Genomic DNA, 27,334 nt, shown 5'->3' with positions numbered 1-27,334 from the left:
GGCTCAGTCATAGTGTACTTGCCTAGCATATGTGAGGCCCTAGGTTCCATCCCCAGTACCTGGAAAAACTATATAACTAAAGCTGGAATTGCAGAGTTATTTCTATTAACCTGGGAAGAGAAATAAATTTCCTAACTATGACACAGAATTCACCAGGAGTCGGGGAAATTTTCCACGTTTGACTGCCTTCCTAAAAAAAAAGAAAAGGAACTTTATAGCAAAACATCAACAAACACCATAGGCACTATGATTTGCCTATACATCATAGTAGAAAATATTTATATTGTTATTTGAAATTGTTATAGTGTGGGAACCAAGATTTTCAGTATATGATAAAGGAAGAACTGGAGTAATGACTGTTATATTCAGTTTGAATAGGAAATGCCAACATATACTCTTGTTTTCTTTAAAGAGTTTCCTAGCTCTGCTTCGAAAAGGATGAAAAGTACAGGCAGCCCGATGTATAGCAATGATTCCTTAGCACTCATATTGGGGTTCCCTGAATACCTTTTCTCGCTAAAAGGAACCTCCTCCTAGGATCAAGAGCGGATTGCAAGAAATATTCAAGATGGGACATCTTATCATTCCACAAGGAAAGGAAAGGAAGCCAAGAACGACTGCTGGGGTGGAATCCAGAGGACATAGGACCCCAAAGTTAGGGTGTATGAGCGTGAAAAGAACACTGATTTCAGTAGATTAAAATCAAACAAATGAAAAAAAAAAAGGTTGAGACCAAAATGATGCACCAAGCAAGAAAACCCCACAAAATGTACTTGGTCACCTTTACAAGTTGCTAGGACACCAACTCATTCTAAAAAAAAATAAAGAGGAAAAAAATCTAGCTTTGATCTTCCTGCCTTTCAAGCACAAATTATATTTGAAATAATCAAATGGTTGATGAGAGAAAGTTGTTAATCATGGAGAAATCAGAGATAATAAATGCAAAAGGAATGAAGAATTAGAAAATGAGCATTTTGAGGATCTTAATGCGATGTGAAGCAAGTCCTCACCAGTGGTTCTAAATCCGTCATGGGACAGGTTGATGGAAAACTTTCTCATGGATGAGGCTGTCTTGAATGGAGGAAATATGGAAATGAGTAGGGAAATGAAGCAGTTTGAGGCTTCATTTATCATGTTGAGATAGATGTATGTAGGCTGGAGAATTTGCAACAGAAAACAGTATGTCCTGCACCCTCCCATCCAGAGCCTGCCCACAGTGAATTTGGAGGCTTCCTTGCCAGAAAGTCCCTCTCTTCCCTATGACAGGAGCTATGTCCACCTCGGATGTTTGGATAAATGTGGCTACTCTAGTGCTCTGAAGGGAAAGACTGTTCCTTTGAATATAAGAAGAAAATGACCAAAGTTATATTTACTTCTTGATAATATTTTAAAAAATGAAATTCGCTGGTACCTCCTATGTGGCCCGATAATCATCATTACATAATTGATGTATAAATGTGCTCATACATTGAGAGTATTAGAGACTCTTGGGTATTTAGATTGTTTTCTGTTGTTGGGTTACCTGATGAAAATTTTAAAGACCAAAGAAATAGTGTTTTCCTTGTACAATCGAGTCGGTTGTTTTAGGAGATTTTGCAGTGTTCCAGCATGTGTGCAGTGAAGAGAACAGTCAGCACAGAGAAAGAGAAAAACTACTTATTGGTGCAACATCTGTATGGCCAGTCAGATGAAATCTACTGGACCAAAACATGTTTGCTTCTTAAATATTCATGTCACATTTCTTACTTGAAGGCTTTTCCTGTTTCTCTCCTCAGATTTCTTGCTAATATGGTGGGAATTCTACAAATTGAAAAGCCTTGGTTTCTGTGTGTGTGTGTGTGTGTGTGTGTGTGTGTGTGTGTGTGTTGTTCTGCCCCAAACTTGTTTTCCAAGTTCACTGGAATGACCCCCTCTGTGTAACCTGTGTGTAGTTGGGCGTTTTAGCATAGACCAATCAGCATAGACTACTACTCCTGATACCTTCCCCATCAGGACCAGGTGGTGAGCCAACACTAAGCCCCCCCACCCCGCCTTTGATTAGATCAGTCATGTGATGACTTTTTCCTGGAAGCTGATAAGTGCCATTCCTGTTTTAGGGCCCTAGTTCTGCTTTCACCTCGTGTCTGCATTTAGCAGGACTTCAGAATGAGACACTAAGGCCTTTCTGCGGCCTCTAGAGCTGCTCTTGAAAACTCAGCTTGGATCCAGCCTGCCTTCCTCAGAGCCTCCAGGCCTTTCCCTCTGTTTCAGGAGTCCTGTCCATATCCACAGTGAAGCGTTCACATCCTTTGGCTCTCTGGCCCCAAGTCCCCCTTTTCTTCTCTGCCCTAGCACATACTGTAACCCTCCAACTCTGCACCTCTCAGAAGCCACCACCCAGATTTGTAACCACCCCAGCCTCCTTCAAATCATCCCATAGTAAAATTGTATTTTTTTCATTCAGACTATTTTCAATGACTTCTTCTATCTTTCCAGTCTATAAAATGAAGAGCAGTCATATTACAAAAAAAGGAGAGTCTTCTCCCACTGAAAGTTTCCTCAAAACACAGTGTAACATTACTATTTTTTCACGTGTATTTTTTACATAGTTGTTATATACTAAAATTTTACAGCCCCCTTTTGTCCACTTAATATATCATATTCTTTTCTAAGATTCTGTTGAGACTTGAAAACATCTCCAGTGCTGTTTTAGAATCCATCAAGTGACCATCTCCTAATGTGTGTGTATTTGGAGATATTTTGTTTTTATTTGTAGAGAATTAATGGTGGGATTTTCTGTGCTTTCCAAATGCGTGGGTTGGTTTTATATCTGGCCATCATTTCAGACTCTGCCTTCATCCACTGCAAATATGCTTTAAACTCCTTAGAGCAGTCTTTTTTTTTTTCCTGTCTTAACCAAGGTGTGTTATACCTTAGTAAACAATGAAAAAAAAATCTGCCCACACAAAAAAAATAGAATGTTTGCCTAAACCACGTAAAAGAGAAAAATAAAACCCTCAAATTGATTATTTGCACTAGGTATTATACTGTATTTGAATAGCTCTAATTATCTGCTCAACACCCACTTTCACAACTTCATCTGGTTTATGTAAAAACATCAGCTGGGATAAAAATCTTTATCTGATTGAATTTTTCCTGTCTTTCCCTGGAGACTGTAGCTGAAAGCAGCAATGGCAGTCATGATGAGGTTGCCCTTCCCCCACCACTGTTTCAGATAAGCTTCAGAGTAGATCTTTTTTTCTGTATCCCACAAAAGTTTTAGTAACCTTCCAAGGCTGTGTATGCTATAATTTTATAATTCCTCTGTCCATATCACTGCCATGCATTTCCTTGTTCCTAAGCAAAGTCTATATAGGTTTCTTTTATTTGTTGAGTAACTACAGTGATTAAGGTGTCATTTGCCATGTGATGACATTGGAAAATAAGCCTTCTGGGTGCTCATGTTCCATGTTGTCCTCCAGGCTGGGGAATATGGAATGTTTCTTGGTATGGGAGAACATCTGGGCAGAAAAGACAGGGAGCTGTAACAGGGAATTGAATAAGGAACAGATTGGGGGTTCTGGATGTGTTCGGTTAGAGCCTTCCCATTTCACCTCCAGCTACCTTGGATTTTTTTTTTTAAACCATCCCCTTTCCCAAATCCTTATAAGGGGCTCCTTAGTAGGGGGTAGAGAGGTGACTAAACTTGAGTATTTTCTTTTCCATATAAGTGCGAAATAAAGTTATATTGGAATCTTTATTTGGTAGTTGGTTTTGGTTAGTTGTTTGATACAGATACAGAGTATCTCTTGATACCTGTGTGTCCCTAAGTCTCTGCTGTCCAGAAGCTACCTTTAAGAGAGGTCAGGAGGCATACACATAGAAACAAGGCTGTGTCATACTTCTACTTCACAGGTGACAGACTGTAGGGAACGGGGAAAGGGGACCTTACTAGAACCTCTGCAGTAAGTCCTAGTCTCCTGCAAGCCATGGCAGCACAAGGTGAATTACAGGAAAGGTAGAAAAATGAGACTGAGAAGAAACTGAGCTTTGGGTCTGATCAGTGCTGCTCTGGGTGGCAAAGACGAAAGCCCCCAGCTTACCGCACCTTTTATTCAGTACTCAGTACATCGGGAGAAACAAATGTTAACAAATGACTCGCAGAGAGTTCAGTACAGCCTGCGTAAGTAAGCTGTAACAATCCAAGAACAAGGAGGAACGGAGTAGATGTTTGTTCCTCCCAGGATGATTTCGGCTCCCAGGATGTTTCTTGTCCTGGAGAATCACAGCATCACTGGATCATTGAGGTCTCAGTTGGGACCGGAGGCCCAAATGGAATTATGTCTCGGAATTCCATAGCTGGGCTGTAGGCAGGAGAACTAGGCTACCAAATGATTTTTCCCTAAAATTACGTAGCATTGCTCCCGACAACAGACCCAGTGAATGGAGCAGAACAGATGTGAGCAGAGGCCTATCCGGCTTGTCCTCTGCCTTGCGCCTGGAACTGTTTCTTGAAGAGTTGGTTCACAGTGAAGTGAGCAGCTCATTCCAGTTTTCTAGCTAAATGACCTGCATGATAAGAACCACTCCCCAACCCAGGCAAAGTGGAACAGCCAGAAACCATAGCTCACAGTGGCAGAGATGTAGGCTAGAGTGAAAAGTGAGGGGACAAAAACCCACTGCTGGGATAGTTATAGGAAAAGACAGCAGAGCCGAAAGCTGAATGTTTTATGCGGTAACCTCTGTGGGAATCGCAAGATAAAGCCATCAGCTTCTCCAAGTTGGCTTCTTTGACTGATAGAACTTCCTTTCCAGTGTTTTTTCTCCTTTAAGGATTCAAGCATCAGGTATTGGGGAAAATATCCATGCTGTTTTGGTTAAGCAGCTGCAGGGATGGAGGTAATTGGTGTGAATGCAAGTTCATCCAGGTGGGATTGCAATTGGTGGAAGAGGGGCCATCTTGGTTCCTGTGCTTTACATAGGTGATATGACAGTTCCTATTTCTCAAGCTGAATGTCACGTCTTTAAAGAAACCTGGCCAAGCTATAAGTGGGAAAGCTGGGATTTGAACCCAATACCCTCTGACCTTTCTGCTAGTGGTTCTAAACCTTGAGTGCACATTAAAATCACCTGGAAAGCTCATTGATGCAGACTGCAGAGCCTGGGATGGGCCAGAGAATTTGCCTTTGACAAGATGTTGGCAGTGTTGGTGCTGCTGGACCTGGTACTACACCTTGAAAATCTCTGCCTTCTCCCACTGTGAGAACCAAGTGGCTGAAGTGAGGCAATTCAGCACAGGCTTTGTTGCCTTGAAGTTGGAAGTCTGGCCTGGGCCACCAGAGTTAACCATTTAGAAAATGACAATCTGTTCTTTCTCTAGAGGTGTCTTCTTCCATTTTCTCTGGCTACAGAAGGACGAGACTTCTCTCTGGCTCTAGACAGCAGGGTTTCCTCTAGCTCCCCACTCTTGCTCAGCAGCCACTCCTCTGACCCTTTGGAAGTCAGCAGGTTGCCTCCGTTCATTGTTTTAATTTTCATTGGCCAGAAGAGCAGGAATAAAGCTACAATTAGAGAGTGAGCAAGGTGCCCAAGTGAGACCAAACTCCACATGGTCATTGTGAAGTGAGTGATACGTGGCAGTGACCAGTGTTTAAGAGACTCTACTTGTATTCTTTTCTTGGTCCTTACCAGAGTCCCCAAAAGCAGTGGTGTGCCAGGATCGTTGTTCCAGTGTCCAGACGAGGGAAGAAGAGGTTCCGAAAGCATGATTCACCCATAACTACAGACTAGACACCAGAGGTGGCAGTTATTGAAACCCCCCTTGACCCAGAGTAGCCTAGTCCTTTTCCCCATGGCACCCCAATAGGGGTTTAAGACTCCTGTCTCATCTTCTGCTTCTCACATGAATGTCTTGGTGCACCATGGGAACTTTGGAGGAAGTTCTGTGTTCACTTGTTTTCCTCACTTCCTAAACCTAAATTCAAGTCCTGACTCCTACACCATCCGGACCCACGGCCTCTCTTGGGTTGTCTTGCCTCCTACAGGCTTCTAGGTACCTCCCAGGATGCCATGTTCTCTCTGATATCCAGGCTGTTGCTTTACCTGGAAAGCCCTGCCCTCCACTTAATGCCCACACCTACACACATCCACTACAGTCCCTCTCATCCTTCAAGGAAGCAGCACCTTTCTGGAAGCCTTTCTTCTCAGAGCCAGCTCTTCTTTTCAGTGGCTCCCACCCAGCCAGCCCTATTCCAGCCCAGGTTCCACACTGTAATCCCCACCGGTGTGATTCTTGCTGAGTCCTCAGTGCCTGAATTGGTCCTCTGCGCATTGTTGGTGTTAAATAAATATTTGTTGAATCAATAAATAAAGAACCAATAGACCCAGTTTTCCCCATGAAGTTGATTAAACCACAGATCAGAGCATAACACTGCTGTGCTCCGAATGCCATGACTCACGTGGTATCTTGCTATAGGGAAAGGCACATCCTATGGTAGCAGCTTTAAGGTCCAGTGTAGTCTGGCCTTGGCTCTTAGTGCACTTCTTGCTGATCTGTCTCTCTCTAGCCTCCTTGATGTCTCATATGTACCACAGACACATTCCTACCTCAGGACCTTTGCAGTAGTTGTTGTCTCTTCTGGAACCTTCTTCCCCTTAGACTTTCCCATCTCTGCCTCAGGTCTTTGACCATTTACCAGTCTGAGTATTTAAATACAGGTTGACCAAAGATTACATTTTTCATTAATTTTTATAAGATAATATAGCAGGAAAATAATAATTTTATTAAATTTATTCAATACAAGAATCGACTGGTTGAAATGACCCCTGCCCAAGTGATGCTTGGTAAAGTCACCACATGAACCCACTGCCCGAGCAACATTTGGGGTAAACTGTTGTGCTCGACTCAGATGTGCTTTGGGATGTGCCTTGACCCCCATCTTCATGGCCCTCTCTTGCTTTATTTTCCCTATAACTCCTAGCATTCATGTTTCACTTATTTTGCTTGTTTCCTTTTTCCTCCCTTGCCACCTGAAGTGAATAATGATTGCAGTTTGTCTGTTTTTCTCATTGCTGATACTAGTAGCCCCTTGCATCTGGTAGGCATTAAGAACATATTTATCAATGGAATTAAATTAAGTTAAATTGAAGGACAACACCTCTTCTGTTTGTAGTCCATGTGACGATGCAGAGATGGGCAAAAAGTGTTGTGCCAAGTTGAGATTGCATATGCTTCATGAAGCTGGTGACCTCGTCTTACTGTCTTCTTTCTGTACACTTTACCTGGTTGGAATTTCAAGAGTTGTTCAAACCATGCTCATCACTGTCGCTGCGTTCTACCTGTTTGAGATTTTGCCAGGATTTGGGGCCCACAGCCATTTTTATTTGCCTGTCAGGCCAGAATGTGGATCAAAAATTTTGCCTGATTAAAATAGAAATTTTAGAAATGAGCAGATTCTCTTCCCTGCAGATGGCAAAACTTTTGGCTGTCACTGAAGTTCAGTTGCTTCCAGACAAGATCTTACTTTTAGGGCATGACAGTCAAAGGAGGTATTTGTGATTCAAACTGCCCTTGTGGCCTTTAACTTGGATTGGGAGAAGTCTTCCCTTTTACTTCAGTGCAGACCTGTGAGTAATAGAATCAGCCCCAGTTACTCACATCTGAGTCTCAGCCTGTAGGAGTAATGCTCTTCTAGGGAGGCCATTCTCTCCTAAATTGCTTTTCAACACTTGAAGAATTTACTCCAGTGTGCCTTCCGTCAACAATCCAGGCACTCATCTTTTCAGCTCAGCTGTACATTACAGTTTCCCTAGCCTGCATCCTAGTTTTCTCTCTCAAAGAGCCTAGCATTTGAAAAAAAAAAAAAAATCAATTTTGGTAAAACTTGAAGCATATTACTACCTGTGTAGTTTTTTAAACCAAATTATTTTTGTGTCATATAACTTTATTCCCTTCTTTCCCAAATCCATTTTGTAACCTAGATAAAAAGATATGTTGATTTATCAAGTTGATAAATATTTACCCTGCACCTATGTATATATGGGTCTTGGGTAGATTTCTTGTCACTGAGAAATAATACCTGACGTTCACAACTTAAAGGAGGACAGGTTTATTTTGGCTCACATTTTCAGTCCATGCTTTGGCTCCAAAGCCAGGAATGTGTGGCAGAGGGACATGCCAGAGGAAAAGCTTCTCTCCCTTGGGGCAGCTGGGAAGCAGAGAGTAAAAGGAGGATCCTGGGAGAGAGAGATGCCCTTCCCAGGTCAGGGCCCCAGTGACACTCCACCTCCCAACACCAAGCCAGCCGTAGCCCCTGGAATCTAGTCCCCTTCCACATGGCCCTGCCTCTGAGCACAGGAGGTTCCTCAGAAAGTGTCATGCAACTTATTAATCTCGAGTTATTAATTTAATCAGTCATGTATTCCAGAAATATTTACTCAATAGCTAGTAGGCTCTGTGCTCCAGGAAGTCAAGTACATAAACCAGGTGTGGTCCTCAGGGAGTGGCCAGTCTATCAAGAAAGATATTTGAGAGCACTGAGGAACTGTGCTTAGTCCTGAGTGGAGAGATCCCTTACCCTGAGACTTACAATAGGCATGCCAAACACTTGGTGGCCTGAGATAAGATAGTAAAATGCTGCCCAGTGCTCATGAGTCGTAGTTGGGCAGAGACAGCACTGGGAGTATGACCAGAAATAAAGATGGAGTGATAGCTTCACTAGGCCCTGCATCATCCTGAAGAAGGTGAAGATTTTCTGTAGGAAACCACCGTTGTCCAGATTTGTTTTATAGAATATTTGCAAAGGGTGGATTGGAGTTAGAGATCAATAAGGAAGGTAAAAAAGGCCAGGGTTTATAGGTATGGGGAGTGGTTAGAAATCTACCACAGAGTTTACAAGGATGTGGTAATATATGATATCCATTGAGTTAAATTGTCAGGAATTGGAAGGAGTATATTAGATTGGATGTCTGTCATACTGACTTGGTCACAAAGCTTTGTTGTCTTTTATCATTAGGAATTGTTGAAACTACCCATAGGGAGAGCTGAATACAGGCTTGGCGGATGTTTTCCCTCCATATCTCAACTTTGCATTTCTCTGAGTTGGTGTTACTTTCAGACAGGCTATCCTTACATGGTGCATTAGTCAGCCTTCCCATCACTGGGACAAAATTCTTGACCCCTGAAACTTAAAGGAAAAGAGGTTTATTTTGGCTCACAATTTGAGAGGGTTCATTCCACGGTTGGCTGGCTCCAAGGCAGAAATGGCATGATGGAAGGGCATGACAGAGAAAAAGAGCTCAAGTCATGGCAGTGAGGAAACAGAGCTAGAGAAGGGAGGGGCCAGGAACAAGAATATGTCCTTCTAGGTCATGCCCCCAATGACCCACCTCCTCCAACCAAGCTCTACCTCCTGACCGCACATTTGGCTATGAACTCATCAGTGGATTAATCTGCTGGTAAGTGTGGTGCCTCCATGATCCAGTCACCTTCCCAAACTCCCAAACTCCCACCTCTGAATGAATGAGATTTTGAGGAGGAAATTTAAATCTAAATTTATAACATATGGGCACACGGGGAGCCACCTACAGCTCTAGATTCCCACCCTAACAGCTTAGGGGTTATAGGGGAAAAACATTGACTTCAAAAGTGGCTCTTGGGCCGGGGATTTAGCTCAGTGGTTGCGCTGCCTGCCTCGAAAGCACAAGGACCCGAATTCAGTCCCCGGTACCAAAAAAAAAAGTAGCTCTGGCTAGTCACAGAGAAGCCATGTTTGGCATAACTTAGGTCGTGAACCTATCTTTGAACTGATCCTTTGTTAGGTAAGAGTCAGTAATTCTCAATTAATTGTCCATTCCTGCAGGCTAGAAGGCTAGGGCAGGAATTAGGATTGACACCCACACAGACATACAGGGTTGAAGGGAGTGTGGTCATTTCCACAAAGGGATGCTGGCCAACAGAGCCATGGAGCATCTTTGACGTATCATCATATTGTGCCTCTTTAATAAGCAGTGGTGAGCTGTGGGTATTATCTGGAAAGATACCTGTGACACATTGTGGAAGTACAGAAAGATGTTTACCAGAGTAGATGTAATAGGATCCAATTTTAGTTTGAGGATAAAGAAGATCCATAAACCTTGGAAAAAAGCCAACTAGTAGTAGTTATTTCTAGGTGGTAAAATGAGGAATTTTTTTTTTCTTATATCTTTCTCTATTGTCTGAAAAAAAGTTTTACACTGAGAATGTATTTCAGTTATAATCAGGAAAGCTAATAAAAGCATTTGTATTTAGGGGAAAGAAAAGCTTGTTTATTGCAGAAATCTTGGTAAAAAAATCAATGAGGCCTGAACTAAGAAAGACGGAGAAGAGGGAGGAAGTTGACAGATTTTGAGAAGCTAATGGCCCCAGGACTTGGAAACTGACTGTAAGGGCTGAAGAATGAGCCCAGGCTAGATATGTGGTGTCTGCCTTTGATGACCAGACGATGTGCATGAAACAAAATTCTTAGAGGTATTTGTTACTTACTGGTCATAAAAATAGACCTTGGAGTTTTATACCATTGAAGTAAAGGTACTTTATTTTGACTTAATAAAATTTTTGAATTATATTTTAAAGAAGACATTATTACTGCTTGGTAGTATAATGTGTACTTCATTTATTAAGTAGTTGGTAAGCTCCCGAGAAGCAAAAACTCTTATGTTGTAATCACTCAATTTCTAGAATATAACCTGGTTTGCAGAATGAGTGCTCTAAAATTTTGACATTGAATGGATTACTCAAGCTCATCTAATAGTATTTCTTTCTTCAGATGTTTATCATTTCCTTGTGTTGGAAAATACTCAAAATCCTCTTGACTGCTTTTGAAATATAAAACCAATTGTTGTCAACTTTGGTTACTCTCCTGTGTTATAGAACATAAGGACGTAATCCTTTTCAGCTGTGTCCTTTAGTAGTAGTTCTTCAAAGTAGGCATCATGATTTGCTCAGGGAATGCATCAAGCCAGTTTGTAATAATTTATAAACAGGTGGTTCCCCAGTGCTTAAGTAGTGCTTTTCTTAATAAGAAGTTTGTCCTAAACTATATCTATAGTAAGGTCATTGTAAATGTTTAGCAAATTTCCTGTACTTTGTAGCATGTAAAAAGTTCAGCACAGTCCCACATTGGAACAACAGAAGTTCATCACAAAACTTTGAGCATATATAAGTGTGTGTGTATATGTGTGTTTGTGTGCGTGGGTGTGTGTGCGCGCTTGCATGTGCATGTCTATTTTGGTTTATCTTACGATGTTATTTTCCTCTGAAGCATGGTTTACCACTATAGTTCAGAGTCCTGCAAATAAAATATCTGGGATATGAGGCTGTAAATTAGAGTGGTTTAAGGAGATTGGAACCAGCCATTCTGGCTCTAAAACCCAGCATTTCCCCTTCATGGCATGCAGACTTGAGTGGTTTAAATAATTCTGTTTTCTTACTTCAATAAACATGTTATAGGGCTATTGTAGAATAAAAATGAAAGAGTTGTTATAATGTGCTTAGCATAGAACTTAAGACAAAGAACTCAGGTATCTGGTGTTTTTTCTTAGTCGTGTTTATTTTCTAGGATGGACCGATCACTCAAAGTACAGAATTTCCTGCATCTCATTTATGATAGGATTCTTTGATTTATCTTGAAATGTAACTATCCACTCTTTGAAATCTTGCAACACAATTAAAGTTTGTGTTCTCATCTTAAGGCAGAGAAAAAGAGAAAACTTGGGCTGAGGTCAGATCTCAATGGAAAGGTCAGTCTAGATCACATCAGGCTGGGCTTACAGCTTGCTATTAATTACAAGCAACATGGGGAGCCTTGTGTTGAGACTAGGGTCCTCTCTGCAGATGTTACCAAGCAGGCGACAGCTGCTGGTCACCCCCTTGGAAGCAAGGTACATCTGGCCTGTAGTTACTCCAAATCACCTACTGGGGTGAGTCAAAGCTGAGTAAACTGGCACATTGCTAAGATTTGATGTCCCGGAACAAATTCAGCGTTACCTGGGAAGAGTCCTGGAGAGGCCACGCTGGTACTCAGGTCTGAGCTCATTAAATCTGGTGGTGCCCGTTATAAGCATGTGCTGTCCCAAACCATACAGGTATGCTGTTGCTCCTCAAGTTAGCATCGAATAGTGGGAGGAGTTTTGATAGCAATTGGGTGAAAATTTAGAGGAGAGCTTGTAAGTGTAATTTATTCTTTATACAGTGTCAAGAGTTGACTTAGTACCAAATTACAGTCGCCGTGAAGCTAAAGTTTGCCATTTCTCACAAGTTTTTGGAATAAATTGTTTCCTTCCCACCGTCTCACTGCTCAAACTACTAGCTAGGGGAATGAAGATTTAACACCGAAATTTATACATGTATGTATTATTTGTAGGGGTGGGGGTTTAATGGTCCTTTGATTTTTGACTTCACCTTAGTACAGTATAACGTGAAATACGACCCATTAAGTATTTTACATACTAACATACTAGATTTTTCAAGTATCCACATATGGACTAGATAACTGAATGTCAGGGGGAAAACGTCTTAAGAATGGAACTTGAGGTACTACATAAATTTTCTGGAAAAAAAAATCACCCAAATTTAGAGTATCGGGTTCTAGTTCAGAACTTTTAGAATAACAAAAAAGCTTTAGGAAGAGACTTCTTTAGTTGCCTGAATGACATTTAGGATGCACACAGATTCTCTTGCACCCCTCCCGCATTCTCTCTCAAATCCCCTCTTCTGTCACCTCTTCAAAAAGGGAAAAGGAAAAAAAAGGCAGCTGTTGCCTTTTGTTGGCGGGAGAATTTATTCAATAATTTACTTTTCAGCCAACTGCAGCCCTTGCCCTTGCCTTTGCCTCTGGGCACTTGTTCAAAAATACAGAAATGAAATAACAAACTGGCCAGACCGCACACAACTCCCCAGTCACAACCCTATTATCTCCTTGTTCTGTCACCCCCATTAGGCGCAGGCCTGGGAGACAGGATGGTGACAGCCCAGTATTTATGCTGCTCCTGAATCTCCATAGCTTCAGGCTTCCTGCCACAGACCCTCTATTATTCCCCACACAGGACTATTGTGCGAGAGGTTGGGTATCTGACTTCCAGGCCTATGCCTCAGGACACCTCAGCAGGACTTCCAGGGCTCTGGTGCCATCTTCAAGCCTGGGCCAGGCCTCTTTTGTCCTGAGAAAACCAGAACAAGACAAAGGGGCACACCTCCCTGCTTGTGAACCACCCTCCTTCCTGTGCGTGGTATAGTTGGGACTGCAGTGTATGGATTTTACTGAATCCTGAGTATATCTCAACTACCAAGAAGAATTTGGTTTCTCATTATTTATAGCTATTCTATTCAGGTCAGACCAAACAGCAGTTCCTTCACACTGGCTACGTGTGGCTTCTGCTGGGCCATCTCCTGAAAATCTGAAATTTCTCTGAAGAGAATAAAGATGGAAAAGAGGGTGGTCTCTGTTTAATCAAGAGAGAATTGTTTTTTGATAATTGACTTGTGGTGGTAATTCTTTTTAAATTATAGGCAAGAGATACAAATGTTTCAGGATGCAGTAGAATCGTTTCCCCTTTGGTAAAATGTTAATAGACATCTCCTTTTTCTATTTCAAATTAGTCTACCCTGAAGGCACTGTTCTTTTGCAGTGGTTGTTTGTTTGGAGTAGCTTTTGCACTAGTGAGCTTTACCTTTATTCTGCCGTCATTCCATGCCCTGTTCAGTATAGCCCCTTAAATTATAGTCCCATGTCATTTAACGGGGCATGTTCTGAGAAGTGCGTTGTTATGTTATTGCATCATTATGCCAGTACTATAGGACATATGGACACAAGCAAAGAGCGCTGTGATGTCACTTGGCCAGATAATCTTCTGGGACCACCATTATATACTCAGGCCATCACTGACTGAAATGCTATGCAGCACACGACTGTACATCTTTTATTAATAATTCTTAGAGGAGATGAAACTTTGGGCAGGTGCTATTCAATTTTTGCCCCCAACCCCCTTTTACCCAGTGGAAAGTAAACACAGCCAGAGTCAGATCGGATTGTGCATGGACCCTTCCTGTTCAGAAGCACTGATCAAACCCTGACCGCTGCAGGTTTCTGGCTCTTTTAAGAGTTGAAAGGTGAATGAAGGAGTGTTTCCCCAGAGCCTAGCCTTTTGCTGAGGGAACAGGAAAGAGAAGGCAGTGCTCAATGATTTTTAGACAGATAAATTTTCCCTTAAAAATAGCAGGACTTTGTTTAGGTTAATCTATCTTAAACATGGATCCTGAAATTCTCATGTGAATCTATTGCCGGCGTGGCAGAGAACAGTCCCTCAGCCCTCCCCGGTGAGGAGGAAGGTAAAGTGAGTGAGAGTAAGGAGTCTTGTATTAAATCTGTAACTGTCGCTGCTGCTACTTGCTGATCAAATTCTAACGGTCCTGTCTTTTGCTTCCTACATCAGCTCACACCCCAGACAACAGCTTTCTGGGCTTTGTGGTCGAGCAGCACCTGAACTCCAGCGACATCCATCACATTAACGAAATCAAAAGGCAGAACCAGTCCCTTGTGTATGGCAAAGTGGATAGCTTCTGGAAGGTGAGTCAGCTGTGTGCATGTTGCTCCCTGAAAAGAAAATGGTTGGCTAATTTAATTTAACTTTGATGCAAGGAGTAATCAAACCAAGTGCCCAGGGCTTAATGGGATGTATTCAGACGTAAACAAGAATGTTGAGGGGTTTGGTTGCTCCAGCACTTGGGCATCTAACTGAAGCTTGGTTTCCTGTCTGCCATTACACAGTGGTACAGCAAGCCCTTTCACTCCTTGCTGGTTGCACATCACAGCTTCTTTCATGTCTTGTACAGCTGGCCCCCCAGCCAGGGTTTCCACATCCACAGATTCAACCAGTTGTGGATTAAAAATCTGAAAGAAAAAAATGTATCTTTACTGAATGTGTACATTTTCTTTTCTTGTCATTCCTATAACAATACAGTACAAAAACTATTTACATAGTGTCTGCATAGTGTTATACATTGTAAATAATGTAAAGTGATGTTATTGTACTTTGGTACACTGAGACTTTAGTGTACAGGAGGATGTGCATGGGTTCTATGCACATGCCATACTATTTTATAAAAGGGGTTTTGAGCATCCTCCGGTTTTGATATTTTGGGAGGTCTTGGAACAAATCCCTGCAAATACTGAGGGGCACTGGTACTTGCTTTTGAAAACCATGGCTCCACAGGTCTGGGTAGCTCTCTAGACCTGGGCACTGCACAGAGAGACTGTGGTGATTCTTTACTCCTGCCCTCTGGGCAGCAGGCTGTGAAAGTGAACACTTCCCTTCTCGAGGAAGGCAGTGTTTTTGCAGTGTTTGCTCCATAGTCAGGAAAGGAATGCCTACCAGGGCTGACTGTGGGCAGAATTGCTCAGGGAGGTCTCGGGTGAAAGAGCTCTTGACTATAAACTAAATTGGGTTTTTCCAAAGCACTTGGCTGTTGGGCCCTGGAGGGCCCCTTCTGCCCTCCTGGGATGATTCCAGAATGCACCTGGGAAGATACAGCAGTAAAAGAATGGGGTCTGGTGTGACCTGTTGACAGGCAACATAAATATTTTTACATGGCAAGTAGACCTCAGTAGGAGATGGGATCATTTTGAGGAATGTTTTATAAGACAGAAGCCTTTGGGAGGACCTATCAGGCATGGTGGTGCATGCCTGTAATCCCAGCACTCAGGAAGCTGAGGCAGGAGGAGGATCACCAAGAGTTCAAGACCAGCGTGAGCTACATACTAAGTTTATAGCCAGCCTGAACTATATAATGAGACCCTGTCTCAAACAAACAGATGTCTCCAGAACCTAAAAACATGCCTCATCCTAAACAGTAGAATTAAATCCTTTCCAGAATGATCATAAACTGTGGTCATCCTGTCTCCCTTACCGAGCAACACAGTGTTGTACAGGGTAAAGAGTTCTTGTAATCGCCTTTCTGACTTCCTTTTCAGAAAAGAAGGATAGTGCCCCAACCTTCAGCTCTACAAAGCTAACTGTAGCAGAAAGACAATGAAGTCAGTGAAGTTGGCCTGTTTCTAGGGATGCTGATTTAATTCCAAATAATGGCCTTTGTTATGAACAGCTAGATTCTGTCTTTGTTTCACACAGTAATTCTCAACTGGTGACAGTTTTATTCCTCCTTCTCTGGAGGGACATTTGGCAATGTCTAGAGATAGTTTTGGTGGTTATATCTGGATAGTGGTGCTGCTGGGATTGTGTGGATGGAGGCCAAAGATATCATAAACACCTTATAAAGCACAGGACCCCAGCACTGCTATGTGGTACAAAGAATTATCTAGCATAAAATATTGGTAGCACAAAGGTTGAGAAGCTCTGCCCTGGAAAATGAGAATTATTTCCTACGTATATTATAAGTTGAATATCCCTTGCCCAAAAAACGCACTGACTTGAGACCACAGGGTGAAAAATTTCACCCCTGACCTCATATGATGGGTTACTGTCAAAAGTCAGGTACACTAAAAATATTTGTATGAAACTCCCTTCAGGCAACACATATAAGGTATATATGAAACAAATATGAAGTTTGGGTTTATACTTGGATCCCATCCTCAAAATAGCTTATGTTTATGCAAGCATCCCAAAGTCTGAAATCCAAAACACTTTTGGTGCCAAGCATTTCAGATAATGGACACTCAACCTGTGTTCTACTCTCTCTTCAAGTACAGTAAAATCGATGTAGGTTATAATTAGCTATTTGCGATGTTCCCATTAAAAAAATTTTTAAATTTTTTATTATGTATTTTTATTAGTATATGTTTGCAGTGCGTTTATTATGGAGAGTTTGTACATAACACAGTTGAATTCCTTTTACCCCCTCCCTCCCGCCCCTCTCTGCTCTCTCCAGCTCTTGATCCCCTTCAGACTTGAAAAAGCTGCTTCCATTTTTTCTTTCTTTCTTTTGTTTTTGGTACTGGGGATCAAACTCAGAACCTTTCACTTAAGAGGCAGGCGGTGGAACCATTCAGCTAAATCCCCAGCCCTTCTGACTCTTTTTTTAAGTCCTTTTTCCCTTTCTTCCTTCCCCCTCTCCACTTGTTCCCCTTCCCATTTGAAAAAGATCTCTCCATTTAGCTATTATGTATCCTTTATTTTGCTCTTGATTTATATTTTGGATTTCTCATATAAGAGAAACTGTGCGATATCTAAACTCGTGTGTCTGATTTATTTCACATAACATTATGGTCTTGAGGGTTATCAACTTCAGATGCCTCAAGTTTATCCTGCTTTATGGCACAGTACTACTCCATTGTGTATAAAGACCACATTTTCTGTATCTGTTCGTCTGTTGATGGATATATAAGTTGTTTTGTTTCCCACCTGTCAAAATGTTCCCCATGTTGATGGCACATTTTTCAGCTGAGTTTCAGCTGAGCTTGGGCTAAGAAGGGCATGTTGGGGGTTCGCATTCTCAGCTTGGTTGTGATGTGACGAATCATGGCGCTGGATTTAGGAATACTTGGGTCCATAAAGGGTGCGACTGGCTTCTCCTCTGTGCAGCTGTTTGGAGCAAATAGCTTGCATGTCTGAGCATGTCTTGCAATTATATCACTTCTGTTTTGGAACCAAGTGCAGCCCTCTTCTGAGTGTTTTTGCAACTTTATTGTTGTTTTTATTGTTTGTTTTTCTAGAAAAACAAAATGATACGTTAGTCCTGAATGCTTTTTGGTTACCTGTTTTGGATAAATTAATACTGCCACTAAAATGAATTCTTTGATGCCTGTCAGATTCCCAAAAGTGTTAACCATGTTCTTTAAGTGATTAGAGGTGTGATTTGGAAATTCCTCTGTATTTTGTAAAACTCTGCAGGTAACTAGCATTCATTATACCATTGCCACTCAGAGATTGCAAAAGGCTTGTGTCATTGTGTCTATATTCATCCTTTTCTGAATACCAAAAATCAAGGGTATTGTTTCAAAGGTATTATTTTATTACATCATTCCAGTACTCCATGTTGGAAATAGCCCTCAAAAGAAGAAAAATACTGGAAAGTTTTCACATACATTTAGAACATCATCTCCAACTTTTGAACATAGATCAATATTTGAGACTCTAGGGGTTTTTCCCCCAAAATATCTCCGTTGCATAGCATGTAGTGAATATACTCAGAAAACAGATGTGCCTTATAAGTGAGATGTCATTCCAACCCCAGTTCCAAAGCTTCATTTAAAACCCAGTTAGTGGGAAGTTTTATAAATGACTTTTCCCATCCATTCATTCCCCACATCCAGTCCCAATTTGTCTCAGAGATCTTCAGGAAGGAAATGACATCTGTTAGCTCTGGGAGATTTAGGATATTAGATGGGGCCAGAGTTCGGACCGGATCATTGCATAAGGTCCTGCTTCACCCTCGGATTCTAGAGCTCACTGAATTCTGAAGGGACTTGCTTCATCCTCACCACCACTCTCCCTCTTGAGGACCTCTTCTCCCCTATCCAGGCCCCTGAGTGAGATGTGCCACCGTGTGACTCCATCCAGCCCAGGCTGATTGGACTGGGAAATTGTTCTCTCACTTGAAGCAGTCCAGCTCACTGACGTTGGAACCAGGAACCTGACTCGGAAAGCTGAGCTGCGTCAGTGAGATTCTTCCCTTGGTGCTGGAAACAAAGGGACACTAAGAATAACCATAGGGACAGAAATAAGGATGTGTTGGAGTCATATTGAGGCCAAGGCAGAAACCTGGCAGGAGTCCAGATGATGACGAAGAAAGCAGGACTGATGTTGGAAGAGACAGAACCCTGTTGAGAAGGTGAGAAGCACCCCCATAGGGAGGAGGAACACTGTCATGAGAAGTGCTGGATAAGAAGGAAGACACACAGATGCGACAGAAAGTAGCTGTTTCTTTTTCCATATTGTGTATCCTTTTCTAACATTTTGTTCCTTTATAGCAACTGAGTGCATTCTGGTCCTTATATTCCCATCACGGATACCTGCTAAATTGGATAGGTCGTCCTATGTTCCAAATACCTGTCAAGAAACGTAAGTCTGATAAATACAAAGGCTTAGGAAGGAGTGTTTCCCTTTCCATCTCCTGCCTCTGTCATGACCACAGTGCCCACGGGTCTTGTCCTGATGTTATAATGTGTGATGGAGAGATGGATGAGAGAGAAAGGGACCTTGCTGTCATGCTGCAGAATCCAGAAGGCACCAAGGTAGGAAGCATCTCTCCCTGAGACCTTCAGCATCAGATGAAATTGCTTACAGCCTTTTTCCAGGTACAAGACTGTGTTCTTATCCCAAGGGCCCACAGCTCTGGGCTCTTGGCCTCTATCTCTGGGACAAGCAGAGCATTGGTCTGGCTACACCAGAGATGTACCTAGAAAAAAATATCTGTCTTCAACATCCTGTTACCCAAAGTTGTCGGAAAGTGGAAAATTAATGACTTTTTAAAAGATAAGTGACTTTTAAAATAGAGAAATTAAGTTAATTGAAGTCTTAGCCATGTGCAGTGGTGCATGCCTATAATGTCAGCTACTCTGGATCCTGAACCAGAAGGATCACAAGTTCAAGGCCAACCTGGACAACATAGACCCCGTCTCAAAAAAAAAAAAAAAAGGGTTGAGGATCTAGCTCAGTGGAAAAGTGCCTCTGGATTCAATCCCCAATACAGAAAATGAAGTCATCTTGGTTAACTATATTACTTTAATTTCCATGTTTCTTTTAAAAAAAAATATCCTGAGCACAAATGAATGTTTAGCCAAGGGTGCAGGGTCAGCATTTTACATATTCATAATGCCACAGTGTTCTTAATACTTATTAACACATAATCACTGCTGAAGCAAATGTGCTAGAGCCCTTGCTTTGACCACATCAGGAGAACAAAGATGGGCCCTGAATCAAAAGCTCCCTAAAGTCCTTAACTTTAGTTCAGGTTCATTCCTCTCCCATTTTTTTCCCTGAGGTGCTAACTCCCTGAAGTGCCTGACCTGTAAACTGGGGCTTCTCTGCCTTCATAGTACATGTGGATCACCTGGAATCTTCCTAACATGCAGGTTCTGGTTGAGACCTGCTCGGTGACACTGAGACTCTGCTGCTCTCACAGGTACACAGGCGATGGAGATGTGGTGTTAGCAACCACACTTTGAGCAACCCGCGCTGGGGAGTTTGCCCACAAGTAGCTGACCAGTCAGTGAATAAAGAAGTCTCCTTTTCTCCTTTCCCTTGCTGTCCTGCTGTTCATGTCAGACTGCCAGCTCTCCTGTCACCTTTTGCTGCTGTTAGTGCCCGATTGCAGTCACCCTAACCTGACTGGGCAGGAGCACATTTACAAACCTTGCTACTTCTCATTCCTATTACCTGGCCCCAGGAAAAGAGCAAGCCTGCGGTAGGCAGTGGACTCTCACAGGAGGTAAGAAAGGCACGCTGGCTCCCTTGTGACCTGTTCTTCAGGTTCGTTCATACAGGTGCTTGCTGGGCAGTGTGGCACAGTGATCAAAAGCATAGACTTTGAAGCCAAAGAGCTGGGCTTTTTAGCTGCCTGATCTTGGGCAAGTTACCGTACTTCTCTTGGTCTCATTTTTCATGAGGCTTGTCATAGAGTTTCAGTAATGATTAAATGAACACACACACACATATACTGCTTCAAACAGGTCCTGGCACACAGTAAGTCTAAATAGGCATTTGGCACTATTGTTATCATTACATGAGCCAGACACGAAACACCACAGTGGGAATTGGTGGAGGGATGATATGAGCTGAGCCTACAGGAAATTAGCAAGTAGAACCCTGTCCAAAAGTATTCAAATTCATTTTTAAACTCTGTTAGTATAAAAGCTGTAGCCCAGTGGTGGCAAACCTATGGCACGCACGTTATTGTGTTTTTCTTTTAAGACAAAAGATGTAGAGTTTTTTCTAAACAAAGCCTCAGTATCCAGGTTTAATTGCAGTGTTGGCACATTGTGATAAATAAGTGGTTTGCAGGTTGGCACTCGGTCTCTAAAAGGTTCGCATCAGTGCTCTAGCCCCTGGGGCAAATATAGCCCATTATCTGTTTTTATAAATAACATTTTATTGGCACACAGCCATGGCCATCCATTGTCTATGGCTGCTTTTGCACTAAAATTGTAGAGTTGCGTAACTGAGACAAAGGCTGTATGACCTCCAGAGCTGACAATATTTACTGTCTGGCTCTTTCCAGAGCAGTTTGCTAACCTCTGAGTTATGTTGTGTCCCAAGTAAACCAAGGCTCTCTCAGAGGACACATTTGGCTGGAAGTCCCTGGCATGAATCTCAGTAGAGATCTTTTTGTTGCAAGGTTCTTGATTATGTTGGTAGATAAGAAATTCGAAGGGTCACAGGAAAGACAAAGGCTCACACATGGAGCCTAACACCTTTTCCTAAGCAAAAAGCTAGTGCCTTGTAAGTAAATGATTATAAAAGGGCCTTGGGCTGGGGCTGTACCTCAGTGTCTGAGCATGTGCTTAACATGTGTGAGGCCCTGGATTTGATCCCCAGCACTTCAAAAAATTTAAAGAAGCCTTACATTTGTGGGAGTTTTTCCAATTCTTGGAGTTCTTCCTCATCGGCATTTAAGGTGGGCCCAGCTGTTAGCATCTTTAACCGTCCTAGTTTATGGATGAGGGTGCTGGCTCAGAGATGGAATGACATGGCCAAGGACCTGCCACACAAGCAGTGGCAAACCCAGGGCCAGTGCCAGGGTCTGCTCTCCCCCCTTAGAGCCTTGACTCCTTGCTGCCATCTTCTTGATGGAACTGCTCCCCTGCCCTTCCCTGGAGTGTGGTTCTATATTTACAGCAGGATTCTCAAACCCAGAAGAAAGGACTCCGTGAGTGACCTGAGCATACAGCAAGAGCCCTGGAAAATATTGGCTTTCCAGGTAAACTGCTGCTCTGTGCTCCCCACACGGATGGCCGACTCAGCAGTAATCTTGCAGACAGTTCTACAGAATAAACACACCTCCATTTGAGCAATTCAAATCTTTTCTGGGTCCCGATCCCTGGGCCTGATTTGCCCCAGCTTTGGGCTGCTTACCAACAACCAAAATGAACCAGACTCACCTGAATTTGGTGAGTTCCTTTTCACATAGCCCTCAGAGGCTGCATGATTATAAAGGGTCCTACAGTGGGCACCCCCCTTCCCTGCAGGCCAAAGAAATGAGGCAGAACTTTTGGAAATGTGACCCGGGTTGCCCCCTGTGCTCTTTTCTAATCCATTCTCCTTACACATTAGCCAAAGTGATCTTTTTTTAAAAATGTGAATTGGATGTTACTTTTTTGCCCAAACTCTCCAGTGATTTTACTTCAGACTTAGAGCACATTGCATTTATGATGAAATCCACACTTGGTAGCAGGTTTAGTGAGGCTCCCTGCAGCAAGCCAGCCACACCCGCCCCACACACTCTGCTCTCCCTAGCAATCTGGCTGCGGCCATGTGCACCCCCACAGACCTCTCTACCAGGACGTGCATGAGGACCCCCTTTTTTAACGTAATGTGGATGAAACCCAGACCCTTGCACTAGCATGCACACCTCTTGCACTATACCCTGCAGCCCTCTTGATTTTGGGACAAGATTTCGCAGGCTGGCCATGCACTTGTGTCCTCCCACCTCAGCCTCCTAAGTAGCTGGGATTATGGGCGTGCGTCACCACACCCAGCTTGCCAACTTTTTTTATTATTAGTAGAAGTACATATTTGCCATACATAATGATCGCATTCATTGTAGGGAATTTGTACTTGTACAAAATATATCTTAATTCTTTTTTCCCCATTTCTCTTCCTTCCCTTTGACCCTTCTCCCTCTCATTTATAAAAGTTTTGTTTCCATTTTTTCCTCCTATTATCTTTTTTTAAATTCCCTTTTCTTTCCTTCCCTTTCCTTTCCCCCCTCCTTTGTTCCTCATGCCATTTGAACATGTTCTTTCTACTTCCCAATATCTGTTCTCCATTGTCCTCCTTATTTACCCTCTGGGTATCTCACACAAGAGAAATAATTTGATGTTTAAACTTGTGTGTCTAATTTATTTCACTTAAAATTAAGATCTCACTGTGCATCCATTTACCTAAAAATGGCTCGAGTTTATCCTCCTTTATTTGCCAACCCTTTAATGGCTGCACCTGCCCTGGCTCATCCCAACTTTTACTCCTGGGACCTCCCTGCCCCACAAGTCCTGTCAGGCAGGTGTCACCCCTCCCGCATCACAGCACCCTGTTCCTTCCGTTAAGACCACTGTAGACATTTGTCTTAGGTTGTCATTCTGCTCCCACTCAATGGGTAAGTTAGATGAGGACAGGAATCCTGTCAGTTTTGCTGCCCAGCACTGCCTGGCATTTGGTAGGCATTCAGTACTTGATAACTGACTGAATCTCCTTTTGATTTATTTTAAATACTGATTTATCTGGGGAAACAGGGATAAAACGTAGAATGCCTTTTGCTTTGGGCCTTTCCCTGTATTCTCTGTGGACCAATGGAGAGCACGAGATGGAATTTGATGGAAAATGAGTGGGACTGTATTTGTACAGAGTCTACAGACCCATAGAAGTTTCTTGGGCCTTAAGAATCTGAAAGAGAGATTAGCAATGAGACAACATGGAAAGAGGATACTGCACAGGGAGGTCCCAGATCTTGGCTCTGGGCTAGCTCTCCTACCGTGTGTGACTTGGGGGAGGCAACTCCGGCCTCAGTTTCCTCCCTTGTATAAATGAAAGTATTGGGGGCCGGGGTTTTAGCTCAGTGGTTCTGCTGTCTGCCTCGCAAGCACAAGGTCCTGAGTTTGATCCCTGGCACCAAAAACAAAAGAAATGAAAGTATTGGTTTTATTTTTAAAAGGGGGTGAATTATTGATACATGTGACAGTGTGGTTGACCTCAAAATAATTAAGAGCATCCACTCATGCGTTTTGACTATTCATATAAAACTCTAGACAAATGTCAACTATTCCATAGTGACAGAAGCCGAACCATTGGTTGCAAGAGACAGAGCAAGAAGGGAAAATGGATATTTTCATTGTCTTCTGTGTGGTGATACTTTCATGGTATATACATAAGTGAACTCTTACAAAACTGTACACTTTAAAAATGTGTGGTATATTATACCAGTACCTCAATGAAGCTACTAAAAAAGAGACAAAACTGGGCATGGTAGCACATGCCTGTATGTAATCTCAACACTCTGGGAGGCTGAAGCAGGATTACAAACTCAAGCCCAGCCCGGGCAGCTTTGTGACTGAACAAGACCCTATCTCAAAAAACAAAAAGATGTGGGGATGTAGTACAGTGTGAAGGACCTGGGTTCTATCCCCACTACGAGACACAAACAAAACTTAAAAATATATTTTAAAACTTTTTAGAAGTGAAAGCACACAACAGCCTATGGGACAAATCCTTCTTGCAGCTTATTTTGTACAGTCTGCAAGCTAAGAATGATTTTTAATTTTGAAAGTTGTAAAACAAAATGTAAATGTGACAGGGCCAGGGATTTACCTCAGTGGTTCAACCACCTCACAAGCACAGGGTCCCAAGTTCGATCTCCAGTACCAAAAAAAAAAGAATATGTGACAGAGATCTTATGTTTTTTTTTAAGTTTAAAATATTAACCACCTGGTCCTTTACAGAAAGCATTCGCCCATCCTAGCATGGGATCATTAACTATTTACCAGCTTTGTTCTCTTGAGCCCTGGGCTGCAGCTATGGGGGAGGCTGGGGGGCAGCTGCACAGCATGGGCCCCATCCCACCAAAGAAGCTCTGATGATCTGTGGCGCAGATTTGGATTTCCATTAAGATTTCCATGGGAAGAAGGATTGTATTGCTTTAAACAACCAAAAATAAATCTTGAAAGCCTCTAAACTAGATAACCTCTAAGTCTGAGATACAGTCCCATTCCAGAAACTATGTAATTATCCAGCTTACTAATTTGGTTGACTTGGACTTAGTTTAAATTCATGCACAATTGTAAATTGGAGTCATGTGGAGAATGCCATTTGATTTCATAGTTGGAATTAACTGCTCTTAGTGCATTGTTTTAATGAACCACTGAAGACCTTTGTAATTAACAGATATACTGAAATCCTTGAAAAGAACACTTTTTTGTAAGTAGGGTAAACTTTGTCATCCTGTTTGCCCTTTAATCTCCTTAGCCACACTTTTTTCATGCCCGATAATATAGAGATAAACCAGAGGAATTTAAACCTACCTCATGTTACTTTGGCATAGAATATATTTTGAAATAGAAATTAGTTTTGTTGGATTTGCAAAGTGTCTGATGTTATCACAGCTCTTGGTTGTAGTTCCCTCCAGAGGAGCATGTGAAGTGTCTCCACCATCTTGTTTCCCTTGACAAGTCAGAGAAAAAGACCTGGTCATGGTTTCTTGGAAACTGCACTCACCAGAGGTAGAAAGAAGTTCAAGGGTCTTTCCGTGTGTTCTCTTGTGGCCCAAAGGAAAGCAGGAGATGGGGTTTGATGGGAAAGGAATGGGCCTATATTTGTACAGATTCTGCCATCAAGAACAGCCACTCACCAAGCCACAGTCAATTGTGCCGTTTGTACCTGGCACAAGATGAAGTGCAGTGACACTGTAGAGCCTTTTCCCCAAATTCAAGTAGCAGCCTGGGGGAGGAACAGGAGAGATGAAATGCAAAGAGAAACATCAGAAACGAATCATTGGCTTTTAAGATTCCAAAGCTACCATACAGGATACTTACAGATTTTTCAGAAATACCACTGCCTGCCTGCCTGCCGACGGTAACCTAACCCTGTGTGATGCCTATACTAAGCACATGTGTGTTTGATGAGCCTACTCAAAGGAATAGGTAGCGTTTCCTGCCTCATATTCCTAGTGGTCTGTTCCCTGTGTTGTCACAAGCTTTCTGCTATCATCTTAAGCTCTCCCCAGTTTCCCCATTCGCTGACTGAGTGAACCATGTAGTGCCCCTGTCTAAGCCTGGAGATGGAGTAGTGGGAGGCATCCAGGATCAGAAAGCAGACATCCCGATTCTAATTTCAGCTGCATAGCTTGCTGGATGCTTGTCCTAAGCAGTCCCTTGCCTCACTTTCCTCATCTGTAAAATGAAGCAGAGGACTAGATGTTCTTTTGTTTAGATCCCCAGAGTTCCACGATTCTATAATCTAAACTCCTTCTTGGCTTTCTTTAATTCTTTCAAGAGCAAGGGCAAGGAGGAGATAGCCTACAAGACAACTTTATGGGCCACCAGAAGTAGGGCAGAGTCAGACAGGGAGCTGAGGGGAGGGGAAGGGGAACGATAATTGGGCCAGGCCTGACCCAGAGTTCACAAAACCAACTGTCTGTGGAGAGGATGGGCTTGCTGTGGCTTAGTGTTCACAAGTGTAAAAGAGATTTAAGGGCTTAAATGACAGTATGCTTATGTGGGTCAGTAGTGTGGGCCCTGCCAAGAATTGATCATGGACTTTCAGTTGAGGGATAACATATTGAACAAAGGGGCTATTTCCTGCCCATTGGAAAGGACCAAACATTGTGCTGGTCCATACTAACATTCCAGGTGTCCATCCCTCTGTCTCTGCACTGGTGAGCTCACCTACAACTTGGGAGTGCTGCTATGCTGGCTGGGTGGGTCCTTTAGCCCTCTCATGCCTCTGTTCCCTCATCTGCAAAAGGAGTAGTAATAGCACCAATGTTAGGTTTCTTAAGATGACATGAGTGAATACATAGACCACACTTCACTTACTGTGGAAACACATTCTGAGAAATGCATCACTAGGCAACATCATCATTGTGCAAACACCATAGTGTACTTAACCAGGATGGCCACAGTGGTGCTAGGTTATATAATCATGGGATCACCATCAATTTATTTGGTGGTTATGTACTTCATGATCACATAAAGCTATTTGAACAATACGATGTATTCATTTATGTTTTTCCTGCTAGTAATTAAGATTATCTAGGCAAACTAGACTCCTTTGGATTGGGTGGAGTAAAATGTGGGGAGGCTCAAAGCTCTACTGGGTATGAAGACAGATAGAAAAAACTGGTATGTTTGGCCAAAGGGGAAAAGGCTTAGGATTGCAGAGGCTAAGCAGAGATCTGAACTCTGCATGACCTGAAAAGGGACAGAAAATAGGCTGCACATGAACTTGTCCAGCTTTCCAGTAATGTCCAAAGAGGCAAAACAACTATCGCTGCCATCCAAAAATTAGGTGAAACATGTGGGAAGCCATTAAGCCTCCGCTGCTGTTGGCTGAAGGGGCATTGGCAGGGTTCTGAGAAGTATCACATGCCAGGGGACATGGAGCTGTCTGGATTGTAAGGCCTCTGACAGCCATAGACTATCTTTGTACACTGTGG

General features: G+C 42.6%; 1 protein-coding gene and 1 long non-coding RNA gene across 20 annotated transcripts in view; one reads left to right on the top strand and one right to left on the bottom strand.

Annotated features, from left to right (window-relative positions):
- Positions 1 to 27,334, top strand: part of Mgat5 (alpha-1,6-mannosylglycoprotein 6-beta-N-acetylglucosaminyltransferase) — a 337,418-nt gene that overhangs the window by 231,515 nt on the left and 78,569 nt on the right. For all 19 annotated transcript variants that reach the window (XM_087195795.1, XM_021236883.2, XM_087195773.1 and 16 more), the window contains one exon: positions 14,449 to 14,582. In XM_087195795.1, coding sequence (XP_087051921.1) covers positions 14,449 to 14,582 — 134 coding nt within the window. The remainder of the gene's footprint in view (positions 1 to 14,448; positions 14,583 to 27,334) is intronic.
- LOC147829859 (uncharacterized) lies at positions 14,578 to 27,165 on the bottom strand. The gene is made up of 3 exons (XR_015445329.1): positions 25,203 to 27,165; positions 17,374 to 17,680; positions 14,578 to 14,906 (listed from the first exon to the last, which is right to left on the bottom strand). It is a non-coding gene; the product is annotated as an uncharacterized LOC147829859 (long non-coding RNA).

This window comes from Heterocephalus glaber, unplaced genomic scaffold (assembly GCF_053883595.1).
Source record: "Heterocephalus glaber isolate CG9 unplaced genomic scaffold, H.glaber_assembly_v1.0 deba00000347, whole genome shotgun sequence".
NCBI classification, from domain to species: Eukaryota; Metazoa; Chordata; class Mammalia; order Rodentia; family Bathyergidae; genus Heterocephalus; species Heterocephalus glaber.
Note: the sequence above shows the minus strand (reverse complement) of the source record. Positions and strands in the feature narration are given on the sequence as shown.